The 26,002-nt window shown below is 34.0% G+C and overlaps 1 protein-coding gene across 4 annotated transcripts in view; it reads right to left on the bottom strand.

The window, feature by feature from the left end:
• The window catches only part of igsf9a (immunoglobulin superfamily, member 9a), a 73,927-nt gene that overhangs the window by 38,410 nt on the left and 9,515 nt on the right, over nt 1–26,002 (bottom strand). For 2 of the 4 annotated variants that reach the window (XM_087270439.1, XM_087270441.1), the window contains exons 1-3: nt 25,632–25,890; nt 5,899–5,983; nt 3,179–3,370 (exon numbers count right to left, since the gene is read on the bottom strand). In XM_087270439.1, coding sequence (XP_087126565.1) covers nt 3,179–3,370; nt 5,899–5,956 — 250 coding nt within the window. In that variant the 5' untranslated portion in view covers nt 5,957–5,983; nt 25,632–25,890. Of the gene's footprint in view, nt 1–3,178; nt 3,371–5,898; nt 5,984–25,631; nt 25,891–26,002 lie in introns of those variants that run through there. The other 2 variants (XM_087270440.1, XM_087270442.1) reach the window with 1 other exon arrangement.

Raw genomic sequence — 26,002 nt, 5'->3', positions numbered from 1 at the left:
ATGTAGGCCAGAGGAGGCTTTGTACTTTTCTGGTGTTCCAAGAAACCATCATCACAAGAGCACAATTCAGGCTCTACGATTAATGTCCTCAAAGGCTAAATGAAACATCTATTTTTGTCATACAGATACACCCAGGACATCATTTAAAACTGTAAAGTGTTTACATGATATTTCTGTATAACCTACTTTCCCAACATCAAAACACTAAGCCTTTGTAAATGAATGAAATGCCTTATTGTCCTATTTCTTCTCTATTGACAGAGATAGGCTGCTACAGGTGCATGATGCATGTCTGTTGTCAATGCTGCCATTTGACTGATTTAACATTCAACTAATGACTGGTCAAATGTAGAATGAACCAAAATAAATCTATTTAAAAAAAAAAGAAACATCCTAAAAATGGTCTTCTATGGCAGTACGTAGCTTGTTGCATATCTGACTATCATATAGCCTATTACACACTGTCACATATATTATTTTCTTTTATATTTTGTGAGGAGAAAAAATGTAGATATATTAAGACCTGTCCTGTTGTCTGGAATACATTTCTGAAGTAGTGTGTGCGATTAGATCTGTATCAGTATTATTATATTTGGAGGGCATTTACACCTGCAGTTTTCAGCTATCTGATTAGAAAATATATGCATAAAGTGAACAATGTGTAAACAGCCACACATAGTTACATTTTGTGACAATATATTCAGCTTTTGGTTTATACAAATGTACACTGAAAATAAATGACGTCGGCAAAATTGTTGCAAACAATTTATTTGAATTGCATTTAAACAAACAAATTATATAGTAATGTTCAACTTAATTTGTTTGTTTAAATTCAGTCCAAATAAATTGTATACAGCCACTACAAAAAAAAAAAACAAAAAAAAAATTGTAGTAAATCCAAGGAATGGTCTTAGATTTTTTTGTGTGTGTGTGTATATGGTCCGAGCTGTATTCATCATTTCAGTGAAAACCGTGCATTTGCTGTTTTTTCAAACTACTAATTTAAATTAAGCTAAAACAACATAATTATTTTGGTTTTTCAAAAATCATAAAAGATTTTTGGGTCAACTTAATTGTTTTATATTCAATCCACTTAAATTGTAAAAACTATTACACTAACTTAACTCCTTCATGTTGTTCTAACAAAAATCAATTGTGCTTTTTACAGTGGACCAATTCTCAAAAAAAAGAGTTAATTCCCTGCAGGCACAGGAAAACAACGTGACGTCATATTGACGTTGTACCCCAATGTCGTGGAAGCATTGTATTTTCTTTGTATTTTCAGACCGACATCAAGGTCCGATGTCCAACCTAAAATCAACCAAATATTAACGTCTAATCAAGTTACACCTTGACACTGTGTGGACATTCACTATGGCATCTAATGGATTTTGGTCACTTTCCAACACAACCTAAAATCAACCAAATATTAACGTAAATTGACGTCATTTTTAGATGTCAAAATAACGTTGTCCTTAGGTGCTGGCTAGACATTGAATTTTGGTCACCTGACATCATGACCTTAATCTAACCTATTACTAATGTCTTATGATGTTGTGTGTCCGCTGGGTTCTAAAGTGGCCCAAAAGCAATATTAGCAGTTTCAGTCATCCAGTGACCAGATGGCAGTATTCACACTCATTCAAATCAGCCGCTTAAACAGAGCAATTACACCAGAGTTTACCTTTCAATCAAACCAAACAAGTGAATGCACTCAAAATGTATGCAATAAACTTGTTCACTTATAAACTTGTGCTTGCCGGACAATTTAACTTCACATTTGCATACAATAAAAACCATTTCCTGTTCCTCAAGTAATCTAATCTGAATACAAACCAAGCTATAATTTATGCTCACTAAGTTTGCATTCCATTGCCGTGGCAACATTGCAATAAACACATGCAGTGTCATCCTGGTGAATTTGTTTAATTGCAAAGGGAAGAACAGCACTCATGCATGAACTGCAGGACTCAGAAAAAACAGAAACCTGCAGTGTTACCAAAGCAGCCTGTTTCTTACAGCTATTGTCTTTTAAAGAACGGGGTGAAATAATATTTTCAGCCTATTGAAAGACTCTTTTCCCCCTAGACACCCTTTGTATTCCAGCTCCCAAAAACACAATAGGGACTAGTGCATTGAGATGGGGAGAAACTAGCAGGTCTCACAGCACACAAAAGAGCAGAGTTACTGTAAGCTGAGACGCGCTGTGAGCCAAGTGGCACTCTGAAGGACGGCTTTACAAAAGAGATACTACATTGAGGATCGAAGGATGTGGTTTATAATACAGCAGGTCTTGGTTGGCAACCCAAAGTGCCATTCAGTTTTTCTTGTCATTAATTTTTTGGTTAGCAATATAAAACATTCAATTCAATAACATTTTTGGGGGGAATAATCTATTGATATTTTAAAAATTTGTAGTAAAAATACATATATGTAATTATTTTTTTATTAATTTTAATATTGAGTTTAACCATGCCACTACTGGATAATTTACACAATTTTTACCAAAAATAATAATACATCAAAATGTAAAAACATTATTTGCAGCATTTATACAACAATATTCAATTATACTCCTCATAACAAAAATACATTTTGAGAGAAAAAATTATATGGAATAAGAAATGTGCAAGAAATAAATAAATAATTACGGTATTATTTACATTTATAAAAAATGTTTCTTAGTTAATATTATTGAATACATTAGCAAAAATAAGCTATATATTTGTTACAGTATTTATTAATCTTTGCTAACATTAGTTAATTAAAAAAAACTTTCAATATGTATGTCATCTCGATTTTAATAAATAATTTGAACATATATTGCAAACAATAAAACATTTTAAATTCAATTTTAAGTATTATTTATTTTATTATACATTTAAACATTTTGAAACCCCCTGAGCAAGAGTTACAAACAGAGCCTTAAATCAAATGGTTACCAATAATGGCAAATTAACATCTGGTCTTAAATTAGCTTGCTATTAGGATATTTACACTACTTGTTACTTAGTCCTTGTCACAACACACACTTATTATAGTAAAAAAAAACATGAATTATGCATAATTACAGAAAACCTATCCTAAACCAAACCCCTATCCTAACCCTACCGTATTATTTGAACTCATTAATAATAATAACATAGTGTTAAATACATCATAAGTTAGACGTTCTTACCATCATAGTCAGGATGTACTCGAGGATGAACTCCGAGCTGCATGAAGATGGGGGTATCAAAGCCCTGACGAACCCACTCTATGACATATTGAGAAGCTGAGCTGTCCTTTTGCGGGGCTGGTAAACTGCAGGGCAACACTGCACTACTGTCTTTTTTGGCACGAACATGTTCTTCAGCTGCACTTGTGTCATCTAAAACAATTAGAAATAACATCAAATCAAACAATTATGCTGTCAAAACTTGCCTGGGTCAGTTATGAAAAGCTGGAACGTTTTTGTAAAATGCAGAATATGTGATTTGTTAATTTCCTTCAATCTTTATTTAATTGAACTAAGAAAAAATTAACAATTAACATTTTACAGTGTTTTCACTCACCAAATAAACCATATACTGTAAATGAAATTAAACTTTGATTTTCAAAGCTGTGTTTATAATGATGTAAGTTAACATCAATGTAATATGTACATTAAAGATATGTAATTATTTGGTAATTGAGGATAATAACTAAACAATCTATTTTACTTTATTGGAATGACATCATAATTTGCTGAACTAAAGTGTGGGTCCATAGAACTGCGTTTGATCTGTTGCTCATGGCAGAAGTTGAAATACATTAAATTTTTTTCAAGCAGCAACATATACATCAGCCAATAAGATACATTTACGCAAATATACAAGCCGAATCACATTCATGTCAAATTATGAATAGTGGTAAATCAAAATGGAGGAAAACCTTAATATGTCTAATTTATAAAATGTGCATAGAACCCTCTCTAAAAGTGAACATACACCAGAATAAAGTTTTATTTACTAACTAATTTATTAATGATGGCTAGTTTGATGATTTAAAGTGGTCAATTGAGTCAATATTAAAGTTAAATATGTTTCCTTACAGTTCACTTACAGCTGAACACATTCTCGTGTCAAGTTTGTTTTTCATAGATCAGAACTATAACGTGGGAAGCAGCGTTCGCACATTTCCACTGACGTTTATATATGGTATCCCTGGGAGAATGTGTGCAGTAAGTAAACTGCAAATAAACATATTTAACCAAAATATTGACTTGATTAAACCACTTTAAATCATCATATGAACTATAATGGTTTATAAACAAATTACAATTTGTTCTAGTGCAAGTTCACTTTTAGGAAGATTTCTAAGCAAATCAGATCCCTGGTGCTTTATAATGAATCATTATATTCATACTGGAACTTCTCTAAACAAGTTTCTTTTTTTTTCTTTTTTTTTTTTATTGAACATTTTGATTTTGAAAAAAGCCCAAGATCCACCCAACAAAAAGTGTAAAATAAAATAAAAACAGTAATATTGTAATAATAAGCACAAAACCAGGATTGAAACATAAATGATACAGTCTCTCTCATATTTAACCAAAATTGAACAGTTTTTTTTTTAGTGGCACAATTTATTTTGGCTGTGGTGTATTCTAAACTAATGATGCACAGTAGATAAAGCCTCCAGGATAGATCAGTTGGAGCAGATGGATCCAGCCATAGTTTCAGGATTGTTTTTTTTTTTTTTTACAGCAGTCAGAACAAAACAGAGAACAGAATCTTTCTTTGGTTAATGGATAAGGAGAGTGATGAATCGTCCAGCATGAGAAAAAGCAATGGGTTGCATTGGATCAGAATTTACATTAGTTCTGATAGAAAGTCCCATACTTTAGTCCAGAATAATGCAATTTGGGGGCATGAGTTTCTTTTTTTTTTCTACACTGTAAAAATGCCCGTAATTTTCACGGTAAAAGAATGTAAAAGAGTGAAGGTAAAAAACTGTAAATTATAAAACATAAATTTTTTGTAAAATTAACAGTTAAATACTGTTAATGTACATTTTGCTAAAATTACATTATTTTATCATATTAACCCTTAAAACAACAATAAAATTCTAAGAAACACTAAAAAGTAAATCACTGTATTTTATACAGATGCATCCTGTAAAAACCCTGTTTTTTCCTTGTTTTTAACAGTAAATCACAATGTTGTGGTCTACAGGAATATATGTGTTTTTATATAGAAGTGTTCCATTTAAGACCTATTTATGAACCATAATGGTTAATTATATATACACCGGAACTGCTACATCTTCTGTGCCCTTTTAGCGAAAAATAAATAAATTAATTAATTAATTTCTACAAACTAAATAAAAGTTAAAGGGCTGGTTTCACAAACACAGCTTAACCCAGGATTAGGCCTTCACTTAATTTTTGTAATTTAGTATTTTAGCAGTTTTTAGAAAAACACATTACTGGTGTGTATCTTGAAACTAGTCTAGGACTAGCCTCAAACCTTGTCTTGGAAACCAGGGAAAAAAACAATTGTCTTAAACCACAGCTCTGCATAGTTTAGCTCCAACCACCAACAACTCACACCTGCCTAATATTTTCTAGTAGTCTTGATCACCTTGATTAGTTGCATCGGCTGTCTTTGATTAGGGTTGGAGCAAAACTGTGCAGAGCTGTGGCCCTATAGGAATGGAGTTTGACACCTATGGAAAAGCCAATTGAAAAATCACAGATTCTTAATTTCATTGTATTTTACAAATGCCCCAAATTTGCAAATATATATTTTCAGAATTGGGTTTAACTTCTGCTGCAGAAAAATATCAGAATCCAGCATTCAACAGCTTCAGAGTACAAAAAGAGAAGAATGCATGATTGTGCATCTGTCAGTTGTGAAGTAGATACTGTAAAATACTCACTGAATAGGCACAGAACTGCAACAATGACTTCCAACAGAGGAAGGTTCTTCAGTCGCATGATGGGCGTTCATACAGATTCACATACCTGCAGAACATCAAACACACAAGATCAAACAACAAGCAAACAAACCTTAACCACAAAGAAAGCCTTATGTTAAACACGCATCCAGACAACTGCTATATACAGTATGTCCAAACACTTCCACGCCTGTTTCGGTTGCCTGTTCCTTTAATCTTAGAGCACACAGTAGGATTATGGGATCTTATGTGAACATTGTATGCATATCTGCATGTATGAACCAAAACACCGCAGAAAAGAAGGTTGTAACATGAGATTTATAGACTATTTTGAAGGAGGTAAGCAAAAACAATGGTCCCAACGTATTTCCTGTTTTACATTTTTTATTTCTATAGCTTTCAAAAAGAGCCACATATTGATAAATAATGTTATGATAGCTGTTTTAACTTTAAGTTACGATTGAATTGTCTCTTGTTACAGTTTTGAAATAGTTTGATAACAAGCAGGAAAAGTTTATGGGCCAATGACATGTGGTCTATAAGTTTTGTCAAACTCCAGAACAGCGAGTGCACTATTAAAAAAAAATAATGGAAGTCATGAAAACATACAGCAGGTTTTCATAATTGAATTTTAAGAGTAATTGAATCATGTTAATTTAGGTCAGCTATTTAAAGTCTGCTATTTTGTAATTTAATTTAGGACAAAACGACTAAAATATAGTTTTCCAGTGTGATGTTGTGAGCTCAGGAGATGACACTTCTGAATGTGTGAGCCAATTAGCTTGACTTTCACAGCTACAAACAAGATTTAATGCACTTTAACTACTGAAGTATCCCATAGTTTATTACTAACCTATGCAAAATGTAACATTTGCATTGCTATCTAATTCCCCTGAAAAGCCTTGTCTTTAAAAATGTCATGGTATGCAAGCATATGAGTGTGTTGGAACAATTAATCAATTCCATGCATGTTCAAAAAAAAGGTCAGAAGAGGTTTTAAGTCAATGCTTAACTAATTAGCAATTTCTTAGATACAAATGAATAATTTAATTCACAGAATTCTGGTATCCTTAATGCAATGCAAAATACAAGAGGTGCGCACAGTTTTCATTTTCAGACTTTAACTTATATAGGCAGCTAATATTAACAGGTGGAGTTTAGTGAAATTCATAACTTGTCAAACATTCTCCAGTCCTTCATTGGCCGCACCCATACATACGTCCTCTTTTTCTACGAATTCTCTGCACAACATTAAAAAGCACAAGACTTCTTAACTGCAAATTCTGGGCTCATAGAAAGTTTCGCTGCAAAGCTCAAGTTAATTTAGACAAGCTTCAACTACTTTGGCAAAAATGCTTCATTAGTATGCAAAACATATCGCACTCGAGAAGAAGTTCAGATAACATATCACCTTTAAGCAATACAAATACAATTGTTTAATAAAAAGAAAAAGAGACAAAAATATGTTTATTTAGTAATTCTTTTTTTACCGACAAGTGTGTGTGTGAATTTATACACAGAAATATATACATATACTAAAACATTTTGTATGGAATAGTTAATCCTCCAAGACGTGTAAGCTCTTTAGTCACACTAGTAAGTTTCAATAGTTAAATGTCACACTTAATTAATTTCTGACCTCTGAGACTATTTGAATAAATAAAAACTTCACTTAAGACTTCAAATAGTTTGAGACTGATTGAAAATCAAGATTATTCCAGTAAATATTTATTTATTAACTCTTTGATAACGTTTAAATAAAATGGCATTGTATAAAAATTAATATAAATATGTCTGAAAACAGAATCTTTTTAATTATGTACTAGAATCTTTGAAAACTTTTCTGTAATCTCAAATAATTTATTAACTAAAGAAAAAAAGTATATTTATATTGCATTTACTGTACATTGCATTTCTGATAAATAATTTGATTCTGTTGTTGTAAATGCATTTTACAGCACAAAAACACTGAAGGACACTTGTGTCACTGCTTAGTCTCTCAAATACAGATACTGGTCTTCTTAACTTATGCAAACTTGACTTAACAGTGTGTACAACATCAATAATAGCCATGCGGTCAATCAGGAAGTTTAAGAAAGAAGAAAATGGCCTCAATAAACATTCTCAGCTGCAGCAAACATCACTTCGCCATCAGTCCAGCACAGCAGTGTTCGGTAGATCATTAACACACTGCTGCTGTAAATACTAAAGCGTGTGACTAATGCTAAGGGTAAAGCTAGCACTTGATTTAGCTCACTGTGAGCCTGCTATGCATCAGCTCACAATGCAAACACTGTGTCATTATTACCCCCACGCAATGAGGGCAAGCTATTCTTAAAAACTCCTGAAAGGGGTCCCAAGACAATCCCAGAGGTCACACGTTTCTCACCACACACTCTCCTACTGCTCTGTTTACTTTGTTAGCATCTATTCAGAGATTCGAGGAAGCTGTGATGTATAACTCTGAGAACTTGAGTAATTAAAGAGTACTTATTTTTTGTACAATGCAAAATGCATCACATCAGCTGTATGGGATGCCGATAAACCAGTTTGACCATGACAAAAGCTGGTAGGTAAGCACTATGCTGCTGTTGTACTATAGGTGGGTAAGCACTATGCTGCTTAGTGTAGACACCAACTGTTCTCAGAATGTTCTAGATAAGTTGACTCAAAGTGTTTTGGTTGTATTAGTAGTTCAGAATAATTAGTTAAAAGTTGTCTAGGCTTCAATAGCTTTCTTAATATGTTAGCACAAGAAACTAGAAAAGAAAACAGCTAAAATGTTCCTTCAAGTTTTGCGTAAAGCCACTCAAAACTTTTCAATTCAATTTAATTCATTTTTATTTTGATAGCACTTTTACAATGTATATTGTGTCAACATAATCTTAACATAAAAGCTCTAGTAAATTGAAACCGTGTCAGTCCAGTTTTCAAAGTTGAAGTTCAGTTTAGTTTAGTTCAGTGAGGTTTTATTTTCACAGCTGAAGGTCCAAACACTGCAGAGCAAATCCATTGATGTATTTACAATTTTAAGTTTTGTGTTTGCATTTAATATAATTTTGGATTTACTCTGTAAATTGCTGATAAGATTAATTGTAAATGTAAAAGAAAAGTCTTCTTAAGCACTCTTGGCATGTGGTCAAAGTAACAACAAAACGTTTTTATGTTTTCAGATATATTTATTTTCATTTGTTAGATAACACAATACCAGTTAAGAACTCTATACTGGGTGGAACAACACTGAGTTTTAGTAACAATAAAAACATTGGTTACTTTTAGGAGTGTTACAGAATAAAAAAAGTATGAACATATTATCATCAATCACTTTGTGTAACATTTTACTGCTAGTTACCTCATAACATTGATATTTACATTAGATGTCGTCTACGCTATTGTTGTCTACTAGAAGAAATGCGTCAATAGAGCTGCCATTTTAGTACAGGGTAGCATGTGTTTGTGAACATGGAAATGTATTAAGCTCCCTCCCTGTTAAATTTGATCTAATCCGTGTCCTGAAACACATTGTCCTGCTTTCACTTCTAATTATAACAGAGGGTGTAATTCATTTGTGGATGAATCCCCGTTATGAACGAATCGTTCACTTAGCCAACAATAATACAAGTTTCTGGCACCGCAGCATCTTGTTGTCATATTTTCATTGTTTGCTTATTTTAATCTACCAAACTAGCATAAGCCTAGCATTACGTGCAAGTTGGTGCTACTTTGCCTCATGGTGAATGCAGTAAGAGACTGTATTATCATTAATGCTTGTTTAGCACAAACGTTCATAACAATAAAAAACGTAAAAAAAAACGAAATTTTACCCTTAAAATCTTCTGCTTTAGTGCTTAGTTGTTTTTTGTTTTGTTTTGTTTTTTGCTCGTCACTACACCCGTACACAGCGCTAAAGTCCAGCATCTTCAGATTGGCTTTAATCTCAACTCATGCGGTTGAATGACATTTGCCCTGGCAGCACTTTACAAATATTACACTATATGCTGCTTTGCTTCTGCACAACTCTGGTATGCACTCCTTACAGTGTGCCTTTAAATGTAATTGTGTTTAACCGATAACCATTTTCAAGGTATACTGCGGTTTGGATAAGTCAAGGTTTTAAAACCACTCAAATTTTCTGTAATACCATTCCTAACCTCCAAGGGCTTTGTGGCCACAAACGTGGACAGCACATTTTAGCTCTTATGTCTTACGTTTTACATTTTGTTACAGATATACAGTGTCATCCAGCAACTGTTTTGCAGCATATAAAAATATCCCAAACACTATTTTAACTGTCCAAAATGGTAAAAAAAGTTTTTTTTACTGATGATCAAAACATGTTCAATAAATATGTGTGTATGTGTTATTAATGCCCTAAAACAGTCATAAAAAAAGGCAGAAATAAAGAGTTTTTCATTCTATTACACAAAGGTGACTTTTTGTGTTTTAAGGAAATTCGGACCATGAGCTCACATATATGGACATAATTTTCTCTAAAAGTAAATCATATCAAAAGATGATATTTAGATTTTATTCTAATTAGGCTCCAATAAGCCCAAATAGCAAAGAGAAATAAAAATACATGTAAAAAAAAATAAATGCTGTGTGTAAGATTTTTTATTTACATCTTTTTTTAGGTCAGCAGTATCTTTAGAAAAAAAAAAAAAACAAAGATGCTGTTTTAAATTGTAAAGAAATCTGTGTTTTTGAAACTATTGAAGACAGCAGAAGTCAATAATTTATATAAATTATTTAGCTTGGCATGTTTACTGCTCCAAAATATTATAAATCTTTCAAAAAAATAAAATCTATTGTTTTCAATGGGGAAAAAAGTTTTTGTTTTTTACCCAGACATTTAAAAATAATATATTTTAGAGCAATAATCATAATACTGTGACATTTTTATCCAAGGTTTGTTTGTCCAAGTTTATATTATATTTGTATTTATTGTAATTTCTTTAAAAATTTCTACTTTTTGTATTAATACTATATGTTAGGCACCTAGGGTCTGAGAGTAACACAATTTCAATTCTCTGTATGTCCTGTACACATGGTTGAATTGACAATAAAGCTGACTTTGACTTTGATATTACTGAAATTCATAGCTAATAAATGTAGTAAATTCACAAAGGCTTTTTTAAGCATTAAGTTCACTGGAAACATTAGAAACATGTAATTAAAGCATATATTTGTGAGCTGTGAAACACCATCCCTATAAGAGCAAAGTCCTACATGAATCACTAAGCACACAAAAGCTGTCTTCTTGATTTACTGTTAAGTAGTTTCAATAAGCGGCTGTAAAATCCTATATATTAGCCTTTGGGGCGAAGGGTTAGAATACTTGACCATTACAAATATCATCTAACCTTAGAGCAAAAGCTGTATTATACTGCTTTCTGCCTTCAAATGACACCAAACTGGCAGCATATAGTAAGTTATGCTAATGTAGGGCACTGAAAGGGTTCAGATCAGTCTGGGGTTTTACAAAGGACGGGTTGAAGTCATGTGACAATTTTCTCTCAGTCATTAAATCTAGCTAAGCCGAGAAGAAGCTGGGCCAAATCAAGCATGAAAACTAAATATAGACCACTCTTTATTAGCTTAAGCGTAACGCAAAAGGATCATCAGTCATCCAATTATTCATATCCAACCTATTCTGACTTCCAATAAATAAGGATGACAAAGAAAGTCAGAAATTTAGTTTAATCTAGTTTAAGCTAGGAGTGCTATGGTAAATTTTAAATGCATGACTAAAGTATTTTTTTTTTTTAACGATAAGAAATCAAAACTTAGGTTACATAAGTACATTACTTATGTTTGGTTATTTTAGTTGCTTATAAAGTATTGGTCTGTGCTAATACAAATTTAAAATGTTACCTTTAAAATTAACTTTGAAACAGCTTTTTTTAATAACATCACTTCTGTCATATGTTAAGTAATTGTTCAGCCAGAGCAAAATAACATCTGGCATCCCAAAAATGTTTTTTGAAACCCAAAAGAAAATCATAGCACAAAAAAATCACTTATTTTTTGTCTTTCAATTACATTTAACCCAAAAAATCTTCTATCTACTAGGTATGAGGCGATAACCATTTTCGAGGTTTACCGCGGTTTGGAAAAGTCAAGGTTTTAAAACCACCAAAGTTTTCTGTTACACCATTCAAAGGCCCACTCAAAATCTGCGCGAGCTGAAATCCACAGATTTCCACAGATTTTTTAGCCCATCAAGTCTACTTTGTTATTATTTTATATTTACTTGTGTAAATGTGTGTAAATGTCATATTTAATCAGTTTTTAAATTAATTTCAGTAATATTATTGACTAATATGAAAACATACAGAAGATTGTTTTTATAACAAAGTTTATAAAGAAATACTTTCTGATTTTTAGTAAATATATTATGTAAGAGACTTGCTTTGTTTACCAAATAGGTGGATGTGAGGGGGTTTGTATTGTAAACATTAAATAAAAGTCAAAAAGGTATTATTTTTAATTTCATATATAAGGTTTTTAGTTATGATACTCCCAAAATCATTCTGTATAAATCCGCAGAAGTTTTACAAAATTCTGCCTAGAAATAGCAAAAAATGTCAGCACATTCTATCTGGTCCTAAACATTCCTAAGGTTTTTTTGTTGTTGGTGGTGGTTTTTGTTTATTTTACAACTATTTTATTTTGTTTTTGAGCGCTACAGTACATCCAGCAGAAAAGGAACCTCCCCATCAAAATCTACTGGTCCAAATGTTTAAATGCTGTTTCATATAAAATTGCTTTTTTACCCAGACATTTAGAAAGAACTTATTGTTGAGAAGTAATCATAATACCATGATACCGTAATATTTTTATCCAAGATTCTCCTACCGTCAGAATCTTATACCCTACTATCTACTAAAAAACACAACCACCTAAAATTAACATAAAAAATGCTGAGCAGTTTATCGATAGAACACAAGAGTTAACTCTGAAAGTGGAGAATCAAACACTGTAAATAATATTATTTTAAATAATAAGAAGGTAGTGCTGTCGCCTCACAGCAAGAAGGTCGCTGGTTCGAGCCTCGGCTGGTTCAGTTGGCGTTTCTGTGTGGAGTTTGCATGTTCTCCCTGCGTTCGCGTGGGTTTCCTCCGGGTGCTCCGGTTTCCCCCACAATCCAAAGACATGCAGTACAGGTGAATTGGCTAGTCTAAATTGTCCATAGCGTATGAGTGTGAATGACTGTGTGTGTGGATGTTTCCCATAGATGGTTTGCGGCTGGAAGGGTATCCGCCGCGTAAAAATGTGCTGGATAAGCTGTGGCGATCCCGAATTAATTAAGGGACTAAGCCGAAAAGAAAATGAATGAATGAATGAATGAATCTGTGATAAACCTTGATCTGATGTAAGTTCTGTGATTGTGTACTGACTGAGAAGCTTTTGCTGACCCCATATATCCACATTAATTCAACTTATTTTCAAAAACCATTGTGTTTAATAGTGAAAACTGTACAGAAGACCCTCATTACACATTAAGCTGTACAGAAAATTCATATCGATATTTGTTTACATACTCATTTACAAATATATTATTTCCATAAATAATAGTAACTAATATGTTATATTTTTCAAAAGCAATCATTTTAACTTAATTGAGTCGTTCACACTGCTTCATTGATTCTTTTGCTAATTATAGCCATTAAATCCTTGTGTTTTTGTCTTTCATACTTCTTTTCTTCAAATAATCACCTTCAAATCTACCGTGTAGCTGTTGGTTTAGTTCATGTCTTATAACACTTTAACAAACACTTAAAATCCCTCACAGAAAAATCAATCGGGAAAGGAAGACAGGCACTTATGCAATCATTTAGCTTATGGTAATCACTCAACACAGTTGTATTTAGCCTTTAAAATCCTAAAAAGATGTGTTCATTTGTAAATTTACCAGGAAAAAATTAAACAATGTAAAAATCATAAACTTTTTCTGCATTAATCTGAAGACCAATGGAAAAGTCTTAAAAGTTAAAAGGACAGTTCATAAAATAAACACTTTAAGAGTTTCTTTTTTTCCATTAAACACAAAATAAGATAGTTTGAAGAAAGTTTGAAAGAGGTAGTTATTGTTATTCACAGTAAGAAAGAAAAAATCCAATGAAAGTAAATGCATACTGGTATTCTCCGAAATATCTTCTAGGTGATTAATAAACAGCGAATCTCAAAAAGTCTGGAGCAAGTGAGTAAATGATGACATAACGTTCCATTTTTTTTAAACTATCCTTTAAAAATAGATTTTTGTCAAGGGAAAGAGTTTATGTTTAAACTTATAGGTTTGTCTACAATTGTCATATCTGCAGCACTTTACATAACACACAATTTTAGTGTTTAAAATCTCAATATATAATTTTCTGTATATTCTATTTCATTGAGTAAAATGAGACTACAGGGGCTTCAAGCTGACTTTAAATGAGGTCAAAGATGAAACACAACCTTGCACGATTGTGCTCCTCTGAAATGTGGCTTCAACTTGAGGTAACGCTTTCTTTTACAACCCGCAAAGTACCGCGTAAGTACAGTGAAATTACAGTGTACTTTTCTGTACGTACTGTGTAAGTATAATGAACGTATGTGTAGGTATAAGGGAACAAACCGTAATGCTTGGGTAAAAAGGGGGTAACAACCAGATGTTCATCACGAAAATTACCGCGTAAGTACAGTGAAATAACGGTGTACTTTTCTGTACCTATAGTGTAAGTATAAATAATGTTTACGTAAGTATAAGGGAACAAACTGTAATGCTCGGGTAATAAGGGGGTAGCATCCAGATATTCAGCATGAAAGGTACCGCGTAAGTACAGTGAAATAACGTTGTACTTTTCTTTAAATTGCAAAAGAACAAACCATAATTTTTGCGTAAAAGGGGAGTAACAATAAGATATCCATCACGCAAAGAAGTATATTAAGTTTACGATGTACATTTCTTCAAGTATTGTATACATATAAAGAATTATGCAAGGATGGTGACAACCTATTGCTATCTGCAAATGTACTGTATATGCACCTGCGTGAGTACATTAGTACTCTTATTCAGTGCTTGGGTTTTATATGGGGTGTTTAATGAATAAAAGGTTTACAACCTGTGAAATTATGAACCCTTATTGTATACTGTATGTATTTTAAATCTGCAATTCAATATAAAATATATTTCCATACACTACTTACCTTATGTTTACTCGTCGATCTCACCAAAGCCATCAATGTCTCCATAACTCACTATCAACAAATAACTTTGCATGACATAGGCCTACCGTCAGGGTTCAATGCAGATTAAAACAGGCTCGCATCTTTACTGCTGTTGCACAGGGGGGCTAACTGTTGCATTTCAGTAAATGTATAGCTGATGCTTTATAGAAAAATCTAGTAATTTGGTCTTCAATCAATAAAAACTGCTGCTGTAGTTTACTCTGTTCTTAGTGTTCACGTATACACTAGTGTGTTAAAGTTCAGCTTCTTCCCTCTTTGTTCCCTGTAGTTAAAGGGTAAATACAGTATTTGTTCCCTCCTTGTTCCCTGTACTTACAGGGTAAATACCACATTTGAGGGTTGTAAATTAAAGTGAAGCTTTGTTCCTCTCTTGTTACCTCCTTGTTCCCTGTACTTACAGGGTAAATACCACATTTGAGGGTTGTAAATTAAAGTGAAGCTTTGTTCCTCTCTTGTTACCTCCTTGTTCCCTGTACTTACAGGGTAAATACCACATTTGAGGGTTGTAAATTAAAGTGAAGCTTTGTTCCTCTCTTGTTACCTCCTTGTTCCCTGTACTTACAGGGTAAATACCACATTTGAGGGTTGTAAATTAAAGTGAAGCTTTGTTCCTCTCTTGTTACCTCCTTGTTCCCTGTACTTACAGGGTAAATACCACATTTGAGGGTTGTAAATTAAAGTGAAGCTTTGTTCCTCTCTTGTTACCTCCTTGTTCCCTGTACTTACAGGGTAAATACCACATTTGAGGGTTGTAAATTAAAGTGAAGCTTTGTTCCTCTCTTGTTACCTGTAGTTAAAGGGTAAATACAACATTTGTTCCCCCCTTGTTCCCTTTAGTTTACAATGTAAATCTTGAAGGCAGTGAAATAAATATACAAACACACAATATATTTCTTCTTTACTTTGTAACCTTTATTTTAATAAATAAGCATTTTAAAAGACTTCATATTAATCAAACATTGTCTTGTCTATCATTGCCTATACTCATTCATTTTCTCTTCGGCTTTGTCCTTTTGTTAATCTGGGGTCGCCACAGTGGAATAAACCACCATCTTATCCAGCATATGTTTTACGCAGTGGATGCCCTTCCAGCTGCAACCCATCTCTGGGAAACATCCATACACACTCACTCACACGCATTCACTACCGACAATTTAGTCTACCCAATTCACCTGTACCGCATGTCTTTGGACTGTGAGGGAAACCGGAGCACCCGGAGGAAACCCACGCGAACGCAGGGAGAACTCCATGCAGAAACCTTCTTGATGTGAGGAAACAGCACTACCTACTGTGCCACTGTGTTGCCACCCAGCTGCAACCCATCACTGGGAAACATCCATACATACTCATTCACACACATACACTACGGACAATTTTACCTTACCCAATGTCACCACATATTTTTGGACTTGTGGGAGCACCCGGAGGAAACCCACGCTAACATGGGGAGAACATGCAAACTCCACACAGAAATGCCAACTGACCCAGCCGAGGCTCGAACCAGCTACCTTCTTGCTGTGAGGCGATTGTGCTACCCACTGCGCCTGCCTATACTCAAACAGCAAAATAACACATTATTTCCTTCCCCCTTTTTTTCTGGCATCTCTTGCTTGGCTTCCTCTTCTGCTCTTCTCAGCTTCCACTGAGGACTCTGATGGTGTGTGGCTGATGAAATCCCATGGGTCTTGCTGCTCTGCATTTATATAAAATATATAAACAGACAGAAAGGCTTTTAGTAAGCTATAGACATGTTTATTTTGCTGTTTAATGTGTGTGTAGTGGTTGTCCAACAATTTCACATACTAAACATTTACAGATACCATACAGACACTATACATTACTATCAAACAAAAGTACTATCATCAGATCATATGGGAGATTGTGATCATTTATAGTGATAATAATTAAAGCGCAGAGGGGAAAAGGCTTATATATATGTGCAGGCAGTATAGACTTTGAAGTAAAGATTATTTGCAGTTCAGTGTACATATTTAAATTCTGTGTCACTCATTAAATGGTAAGTAAATGTAACGTTTGGGTTAACTACCCCTAAGGTTAGTTTTTGATTAAAGTACATGTCTTAACCCATCATTAGTCCTAATTAAAGTGAAAGATAACATAATATGGTTGATGTACTGTTATGGACCCTTTTTACATTTCAGCACAGTGAATGGGAAAGTACAACACATTTTTTTTACAATCTTCTTTGCTCAAATAAAATGAAAACTTTACGATGGTGTTGTCTTGACAATTAGAAAAATAAAAATATTGTGTGAAACTGATAACGCCAGCAAGAAGAGAGAATAACTTCTAATTTACTCATGACCATAGACACTGTTTGAAACACCTCGCACATGTAATCATATTATATAATGCATACGTAGATACAAATAAATGTTATTTTATCAAAAAAAATCATATAAAAAACTCAAGGATTTTAGATCCTGATGATCGTTAAACGCGTCATAACAGTGTTGTGAAAAGGGTGTAATTGTTAAAAATAAGTACAAACATCAGATATAAACAAAAACCTAAACAAACACTTCTATGTACATAACGTCATAAAAATACTTGTTTTATTTACCTCGCGCTGCCGTCCTTGTACTGCCGTGAACAGGAAATTCTGGGAATGGAGGACGGAGAGTTGAATCGATTCGTCTTCAACAAACCGATCAGTGTGACATCAAAACATCGCGAGAACAACAGACAGCTCCGTGTGCATTTGAATCCATCTCGCGATATTGTATCACTTCAGGTACGCGCCTACTGATTCGTTGATTCAAACGAGTTGTGAATCAAGAAGCTTCTAAAGATCCGAATCAAACTGCAGCAGCACGCCACGAGGTTTTGCTCAGACTTTTGGGACGTTTGGAATTGCTCCGTCTTGTCACCATGTAACACATGTGAGTAAATCGTTGTCAGTAAATAAGGCTATTGTTACGATTAGAAATTGTGCATTAACCAGATTATATTTATTTTTGTTTCATTTGTTTTTAGCGTAACATTAACGTTAGTTCATGGCCGAATCTAAACGGCCAGCAGCGAATATTTACCAATGTTTACTGTCGTTTACTTTGCACATCTTAGAAATGTTGCCAAAGTTCCTATGGATTTAGTTTCTTCATGTCATTCCAGAAAGACTGGATGATGAGCAGGTCAGATCTCTGTGGCTGTTGTCATACTGACTGTGCAGACGATTTTCTCCCTTTATACGTTAATTACAGCAAAGTTAATGACAAAATTAATGTTTGGAAATGTAAATTGATATTTTCTGTAGCATGCCAGTTTGATATATCAATAGCCCCCCCCCCCCCCCCCCGCCCCCCACCCAATTACTAGTAACGTTTGCCTAGGACTTTAGCACAGTAGCCTACTATTTAAGCCTTTTCCCCTCTGCGCTTTAATTATTATCACTATAAATGATCACAATCTCCCATATGATCTGATGATAGTACTTTTGTTTGATAGTAATGTATAGTGTCTGTATGGTATCTGTAAATGTTTAGTATGTGAAATTGTTGGACAACCACTACACACACATTAAACAGCAAAATAAACATGTCTATAGCTTACTAAAAGCCTTTCTGTCTGTTTATATATTTTATATAAATGCAGAGCAGCAAGACCCATGGGATTTCATCAGCCACACACCATCAGAGTCCTCAGTGGAAGCTGAGAAGAGCAGAAGAGGAAGCCAAGCAAGAGATGCCAGAAAAAAAGGGGGAAGGAAATAATGTGTTATTTTGCTGTTTGAGTATAGGCAGGTGCAGTGGGTAGCACAATCGCCTCACAGCAAGAAGGTCGCTGGTTCGAGCCTCGGCTGGGTCAGTTAGCATTTCTGTGTGGAGTTTGCATGTTCTCCCCATGTTAGCGTGGGTTTCCTCCGGGTGCTCCCACAAGTCCAAAAATATGTGGTGACATTGGGTAAGGTAAAATTGTCTGTAGTGTATGTGTGTGAATGAGTATGTATGGATGTTTCCCAGTGATGGGTTGCAGCTGGGTGGCAACACAGTGGCACAGTAGGTAGTGCTGTTTCCTCACATCAAGAAGGTTTCTGCATGGAGTTCTCCCTGCGTTCGCGTGGGTTTCCTCCGGGTGCTCCGGTTTCCCTCACAGTCCAAAGACATGCGGTACAGGTGAATTGGGTAGACTAAATTGTCGGTAGTGAATGCGTGTGAGTGAGTGTGTATGGATGTTTCCCAGAGATGGGTTGCAGCTGGAAGGGCATCCACTGCGTAAAACATATGCTGGATAAGATGGTGGTTTATTCCACTGTGGCGACCCCAGATTAACAAAAGGACAAAGCCGAAGAGAAAATGAATGAGTATAGGCAATGATAGACAAGACAATGTTTGATTAATATGAAGTCTTTTAAAATGCTTATTTATTAAAATAAAGGTTACAAAGTAAAGAAGAAATATATTGTGTGTTTGTATATTTATTTCACTGCCTTCAAGATTTACATTGTAAACTAAAGGGAACAAGGGGGGAACAAATGTTGTATTTACCCTTTAACTACAGGTAACAAGAGAGGAACAAAGCTTCACTTTAATTTACAACCCTCAAATGTGGTATTTACCCTGTAAGTACAGGGAACAAGGAGGTAACAAGAGAGGAACAAAGCTTCACTTTAATTTACAACCCTCAAATGTGGTATTTACCCTGTAAGTACAGGGAACAAGGAGGTAACAACAGAGGAACAAAGCTTCACTTTAATTTACAACCCTCAAATGTGGTATTTACCCTGTAAGTACAGGGAACAAGGAGGTAACAAGAGAGGAACAAAGCTTCACTTTAATTTACAACCCTCAAATGTGGTATTTACCCTGTAAGTACAGGGAACAAGGAGGTAACAAGAGAGGAACAAAGCTTCACTTTAATTTACAACCCTCAAATGTGGTATTTACCCTGTAAGTACAGGGAACAAGGAGGTAACAAGAGAGGAACAAAGCTTCACTTTAATTTACAACCCTCAAATGTGGTATTTACCCTGTAAGTACAGGGAACAAGGAGGTAACAAGAGAGGAACAAAGCTTCACTTTAATTTACAACCCTCAAATGTGGTATTTACCCTGTAAGTACAGGGAACAAGGAGGGAACAAATACTGTATTTACCCTTTAACTACAGGGAACAAAGAGGGAAGAAGCTGAACTTTAACACACTAGTGTATACGTGAACACTAAGAACAGAGTAAACTACAGCAGCAGTTTTTATTGATTGAAGACCAAATTACTAGATTTTTCTATAAAGCATCAGCTATACATTTACTGAAATGCAACAGTTAGCCCCCCTGTGCAACAGCAGTAAAGATGCGAGCCTGTTTTAATCTGCATTGAACCCTGACGGTAGGCCTATGTCATGCAAAGTTATTTGTTGATAGTGAGTTATGGAGACATTGATGGCTTTGGTGAGATCGACGAGTAAACATAAGGTAAGTAGTGTATGGAAATATATTTTATATTGAATTGCAGATTTAAAATACATACAGTATACAATAAGGGTTCATAATTTCACAGGTTGTAAACCTTTTATTCATTAAACACCCCATATAAAACCCAAGCACTGAATAAGAGTACTAATGTACTCACGCAGGTGCATATACAGTACATTTGCAGATAGCAATAGGTTGTCACCATCCTTGCATAATTCTTTATATGTATACAATACTTGAAGAAATGTACATCGTAAACTTAATATACTTCTTTGCGTGATGGATATCTTATTGTTACTCCCCTTTTACGCAAAAATTATGGTTTGTTCTTTTGCAATTTAAAGAAAAGTACAACGTTATTTCACTGTACTTACGCGGTACCTTTTATGCTAAATATCTGGTTGTTATCCCCTTATTACCCGAGCATTACAGTTTGTTCCCTTATACTTACGTAAACATTATTTATACTTACACTATAGGTACAGAAAAGTACACCGTTATTTCACTGTACTTACGCGGTCATTTTCGTGATGAACATCTGGTTGTTACCCCTTTTTACCCAAGCATTACGGTTTGTTCCCTTATACCTACACATACGTTCATTATACTTACACAGTACGTACAGAAAAGTACACTGTAATTTCACTGTACTTACGCGGTACTTTGCGGGTTGTAAAAGAAAGCGTTACCAAGAAAACATTGCAAAGTGTGCAACAAACAAGACACATTCACACCAGCAACCTGCAGCAGGCCTGTTTACGCTTTAAAAGCCTTTAAAACCATAGTCACGTCACACTGTGAAAGTGAGTACTACTTTACAAACCCATTTGTTCACTAGAGCAAATAAACAGATCATTTGTAGCAGCTGGACCCGCAATTCTAAGGCTTAAAGCAGATTCCCTGTTACACCGGAGCTCGTGGATTTAATCAGACAAATGGCCTAAACATTGATTCACAGAGGTCAGAAATGTTAACCCACTTTGCGTATTTTGCAAAGCAACCAACAATAGCCCAATGAACTTAACAGATGATGCAGCCAGATGTGCACTTAAAAAATATTGCACTTGTTTTAGAATGATAATAGAGATTTAGCTGCTATAGATGGATCATTTTGGTCCATTACAAAGCACTTAAAATAACCTAAAAGCAAAAGCGATGAGATCACTGTTTGTGGGAGGAAAATTTGCAGCAAAAGTCAAAGCTGACCACGAATTTTCAACAACATGCAAATCTTTTCAGTGGCGAAAACATAAACAAAACATTTGCAAAGATGGAAAAAATGCATGATTCTTAAAATCACAAAATACGTCACCTTAAACAATGAAATATTTGGTAAAGGAATTCACACAAAAATGAAAATTCTGTAATTATTTGCTCTTTTTTACTTGTTCAAAACCCATTTGAGTTTCCATCCTCAGTTATACATCCAACATAGATTGATTTCCACAGAATATAAATATATTGGTTTCCAAAATTCTTCAGAATAGCATTTGTTTTCAAATGTTTTTTTTTTTATTAAAAAAAGGAAAATATCCTATATATTATACAGAAATTAGTAAGCATAATGTTACGCCACATGATGATGGAAGTCATATTTTGACATTTTGTTTTTCATAAAGTTATTTGAAATCTAAAATATACACAATCTGCATGTAACGTGCTTTCTACATCACCAGAATGGGGAAGTCCCAGAGTAAAATGAGAAAACATGATACACCGTTGGTTTGGAATATGAAAAACAATGTCTTTATGCTGTTTTCATGTTTTTATATTATTTGTTTCTATTTTATTTATACTTGTCACTTTTATTCCTGTTTATGTAAAGCACTTTTAATTGCCATTTATATGAAAGTAAATAAACTTCCCTTACCTTACGTATTTAAAATCAAAATGCTTAATATTTAAATAAATAATTGACCAAAAAATGAAAATTATCCCACCATTTACTCATGCTCAAGTGGTTTATATATACAGTTGAAGTCAGAATTATTAGCCCAACCCCCCCCCCCCCCCCACCCCCACCCCCTGACTTATTAGCTCCGTTTATTTTTCCCCAATTTCTGTTTAACGGAGATATTTTTTAACACATTTCTAAACATAATAGGTATAATACCTCATCACTAAAAACTGATATATTTTATCTTTGCCATGATGCCAGTAAATTTTACTAGATATTTTTCAAGAAACTTCTAAACAGCTTAAAGTGACATTTAAAAGGCTTAACTGGGTTAATTAGGTTAACTAGGCAGGTTTGGGTAATTAGGCAAGTTCTTGTATAATGATGGTTTGTTCCGTAGACTATTGAAAATATATATAGCTTAAGGGGGCTAATAATTTTGACCTAAAATGGCTTTTAAAAAATTAAAAACTGCTTTTACTCTAGCTGAAACAAAAAACATCATTTGAGAAATATTGTATATATAAATCAAAGGGGGGCTAATAATTCTGACTTCAACTGTATATATAAACCACTTGAGCATGAGTAAATGGTGAGTAAAATTGAATCTTTGGGTCAACTATTTCTTCAAAGATCAGCATTTTGATAACAATGATTTTAAATATAGAAAAAGCACTTTAAATGTAGATTGTGTGCATATTTTAGACTTAAAATAACTTTATGAAAAACAAAATGTCAAAATATGATTTCCATCGTCACGCAGCATAACATTTATTCTCACTTATGCTTACTAATTTCTGTATATTATATGATAATTTTGCTGTACCTTAAATGATTGATATTTTTTATATATTTTTTTAATTTTATGTTTTAATATCTAAATTATTATTAACTGAGAAGTGGGTAATTTAAAGAAAAGGGTCAAATTATAAGTTTTAAATGACAGTAATTTGGGGCTATACTGTGAATCCTAAATTATGGTTTAATTGTGTCAATTTTTTTAAATATACTAATGTTTTTTAGTTGTTATTTTTAACCATTTTGCAATATTTTAGTAAGTATCTTTAATCCTCCAGTAAAAAATGTATGGTAGACATTATCTTTGTTGACAAAAAACAAGAATCTCTCTAATGTTCAGATTCAAAATAAAGTCTTTGACTGTGTGTTAATGTGTTGATTATAGATTAGCCTTTTTTTCCAAACAGCGATACACATTTAACAACCTAACATATGCAAGCACCATAATCCATACATTGTATGGTGCAACGTATGAATGCTCCCTGGTTTATGGGATCTGGGATCACACACAGAGCACAGTGTAATCCAGGATAATCTGGTTGCAGTGAGCCTGAAAAAAGTGGCAGATTTATATCACTGTCAATAAAAGCGGTGCGCCTCTGTCTGGTGTGATATACTCTGAATTTACAGTGTAAATATTGTGAATATCATGAGCATGTAACTCAGTCTAAAACTACATGTGAGTCACAGAACAAGTCCATTGTCACAACCACTGTTTAGACTCAATAAGCATTGTTTACACTCAGTCTGATTAATGGATGGTTAAACCCTAATAATGACAATACAATAGTAAGTAATTAAGTGGGTAAGCACTGGAAAACTTGATAGGGGTAAATATATATATATGTATATATATATTTTTTTCTTTGTCCAAACATGAATTGTAGATGGACATGCCAAGATGTAAGATAAATTAGAGCGACAGATCTACAACAAAACTTTTTTATTATTATTGTAAGACATACTTTGGCTTCATGTTGCACTGTGAAACCCAACAGTCAACTTTATCAAATGAAATGAGTGTAGTTAACTCAAAATTGACTAAAAGTTAATTATATTCATTTGAAAAGAGTTTTGAACTCAGTTTTAAAGGTAATGAGTTATTTAATTACCTTATTACCTCAACTTAAATGAAGTAAGTTCACAGTACTCATTGATTAGTTTTTTTAACTTAAATGGTTAGTAGCGATCTGCTTCTTTAAATGGTTTGAGTTGCCTTAACTTATTTGGTTTTACAGTACTCAGTTGGTTTGAATTCTTTTCATTTATAAGGTTTACTGTGCTCAAATTGCTTTGTTTACTCAAATGGATTAAAATTACTGTACTGATTAGGATTCGTTTTTGAACTTAAATGTTTTGTTGCATTCGGTTTCCACAAATGGTTTGAGTTATCTTCACTTTTTGGGCTCCACAGTGTAGCATTTTGCTCAACCTATCATTAAAAATCCACTTGGACTTTTTTTCAGAGGCAAAAAACAACATTTGATTCCTTTATGCTGAACTGCCACTGACAGTCAAATAAAAAATAAATCCCACACATCTCAAACAAACACAAAACCAACAAAACCTAATCTATTCTACCACAATTTAGAGCCAAATCAACATATAACTGCTGCTGGCAATGTAAGTCAATTTAAGTTTGCCAAATGGCGAGATGACAGACAGACAGACAGACAGACAGACAGACAGACAGACAGACAGACAGACAGACAGACAGACAGACAGACAGACAGACAGACAGACAGACAGACAGACAGACAGACAGACAGACAGACAGACAGACAGACAGACAGACAGACAGACAGACAGACAGACAGACAGACAGACAGACAGATAGATAGATAGATAGATAGATAGATAGATAGATAGATAGATAGAAAAAAAAGAAAACACTGGCAGACACACATTAAAGCATCAACATATCCCAAAAACACTACACTGAAAACAAACATTTTGGTAATGGTACTTTATTTCCATTACTTTTAAAACTTTAGAAATATTTACCTTGGATAAAAAAACAATCGTGACAGACAGACAGACAGACAGACAGACAGACAGACAGACAGACAGACAGACAGACAGATAGATAGATAGATAGATAGATAGATAGATAGATAGATAGATAGATAGATAGATAGATAGATACCAATAGCCTATAGAAAAGCCAATTTTTGCAGAGAAGCAGTTCGCATATCTCTATAAACTGACTTCTGCCTCATTTTGTTTTACGATTACGTGTTTAATAATTAAGCTGATTTTTTTATTGGCCTATTAATATTTTTTTTCTTTTAATTCCGATCTACTTAAAGAAAGAATGAATCCTGTAAGTCAGAGTAAACCGTGTTGTTTGTACTCACCTGTATCACTTCAGCAATCAGCTGGAGTAAGCAGTTGATGACGGAAAAACACTACGGAGAATTATTCCCAAGTCAGAAATTAAACTTCCTCCGCGTTATTCCACATCACGACTAATTTCCAAAGACCACTTTAGAAACTTTGCCAGGTGTATTGCAGTTTTTCTCTTATCTCGATAAAATAGTGACGAAAAGCGAGCGTTTAAACTTTCGGCACGGGAGGCTGACGCTCGTGCATCAGAGAGGCTCTCTGTGGGACTTCAGTTCACTCCTCCCGCTGTTGCTCTTTCACCAAACTAATGCAAAACACTGCGCATGCGCAAAGAGCACACGCACAAACAAATGAACCTGCACACAAATCTACACATTTTCAG

This window comes from Danio rerio, chromosome 10, assembly GCF_052040795.2.
Source record: "Danio rerio strain M-AB ecotype USA chromosome 10, GRCz13ab, whole genome shotgun sequence".
Taxonomy (NCBI): Eukaryota; Metazoa; Chordata; class Actinopteri; order Cypriniformes; family Danionidae; genus Danio; species Danio rerio.
This window is presented reverse-complemented; position numbering and strand designations above follow the sequence as displayed.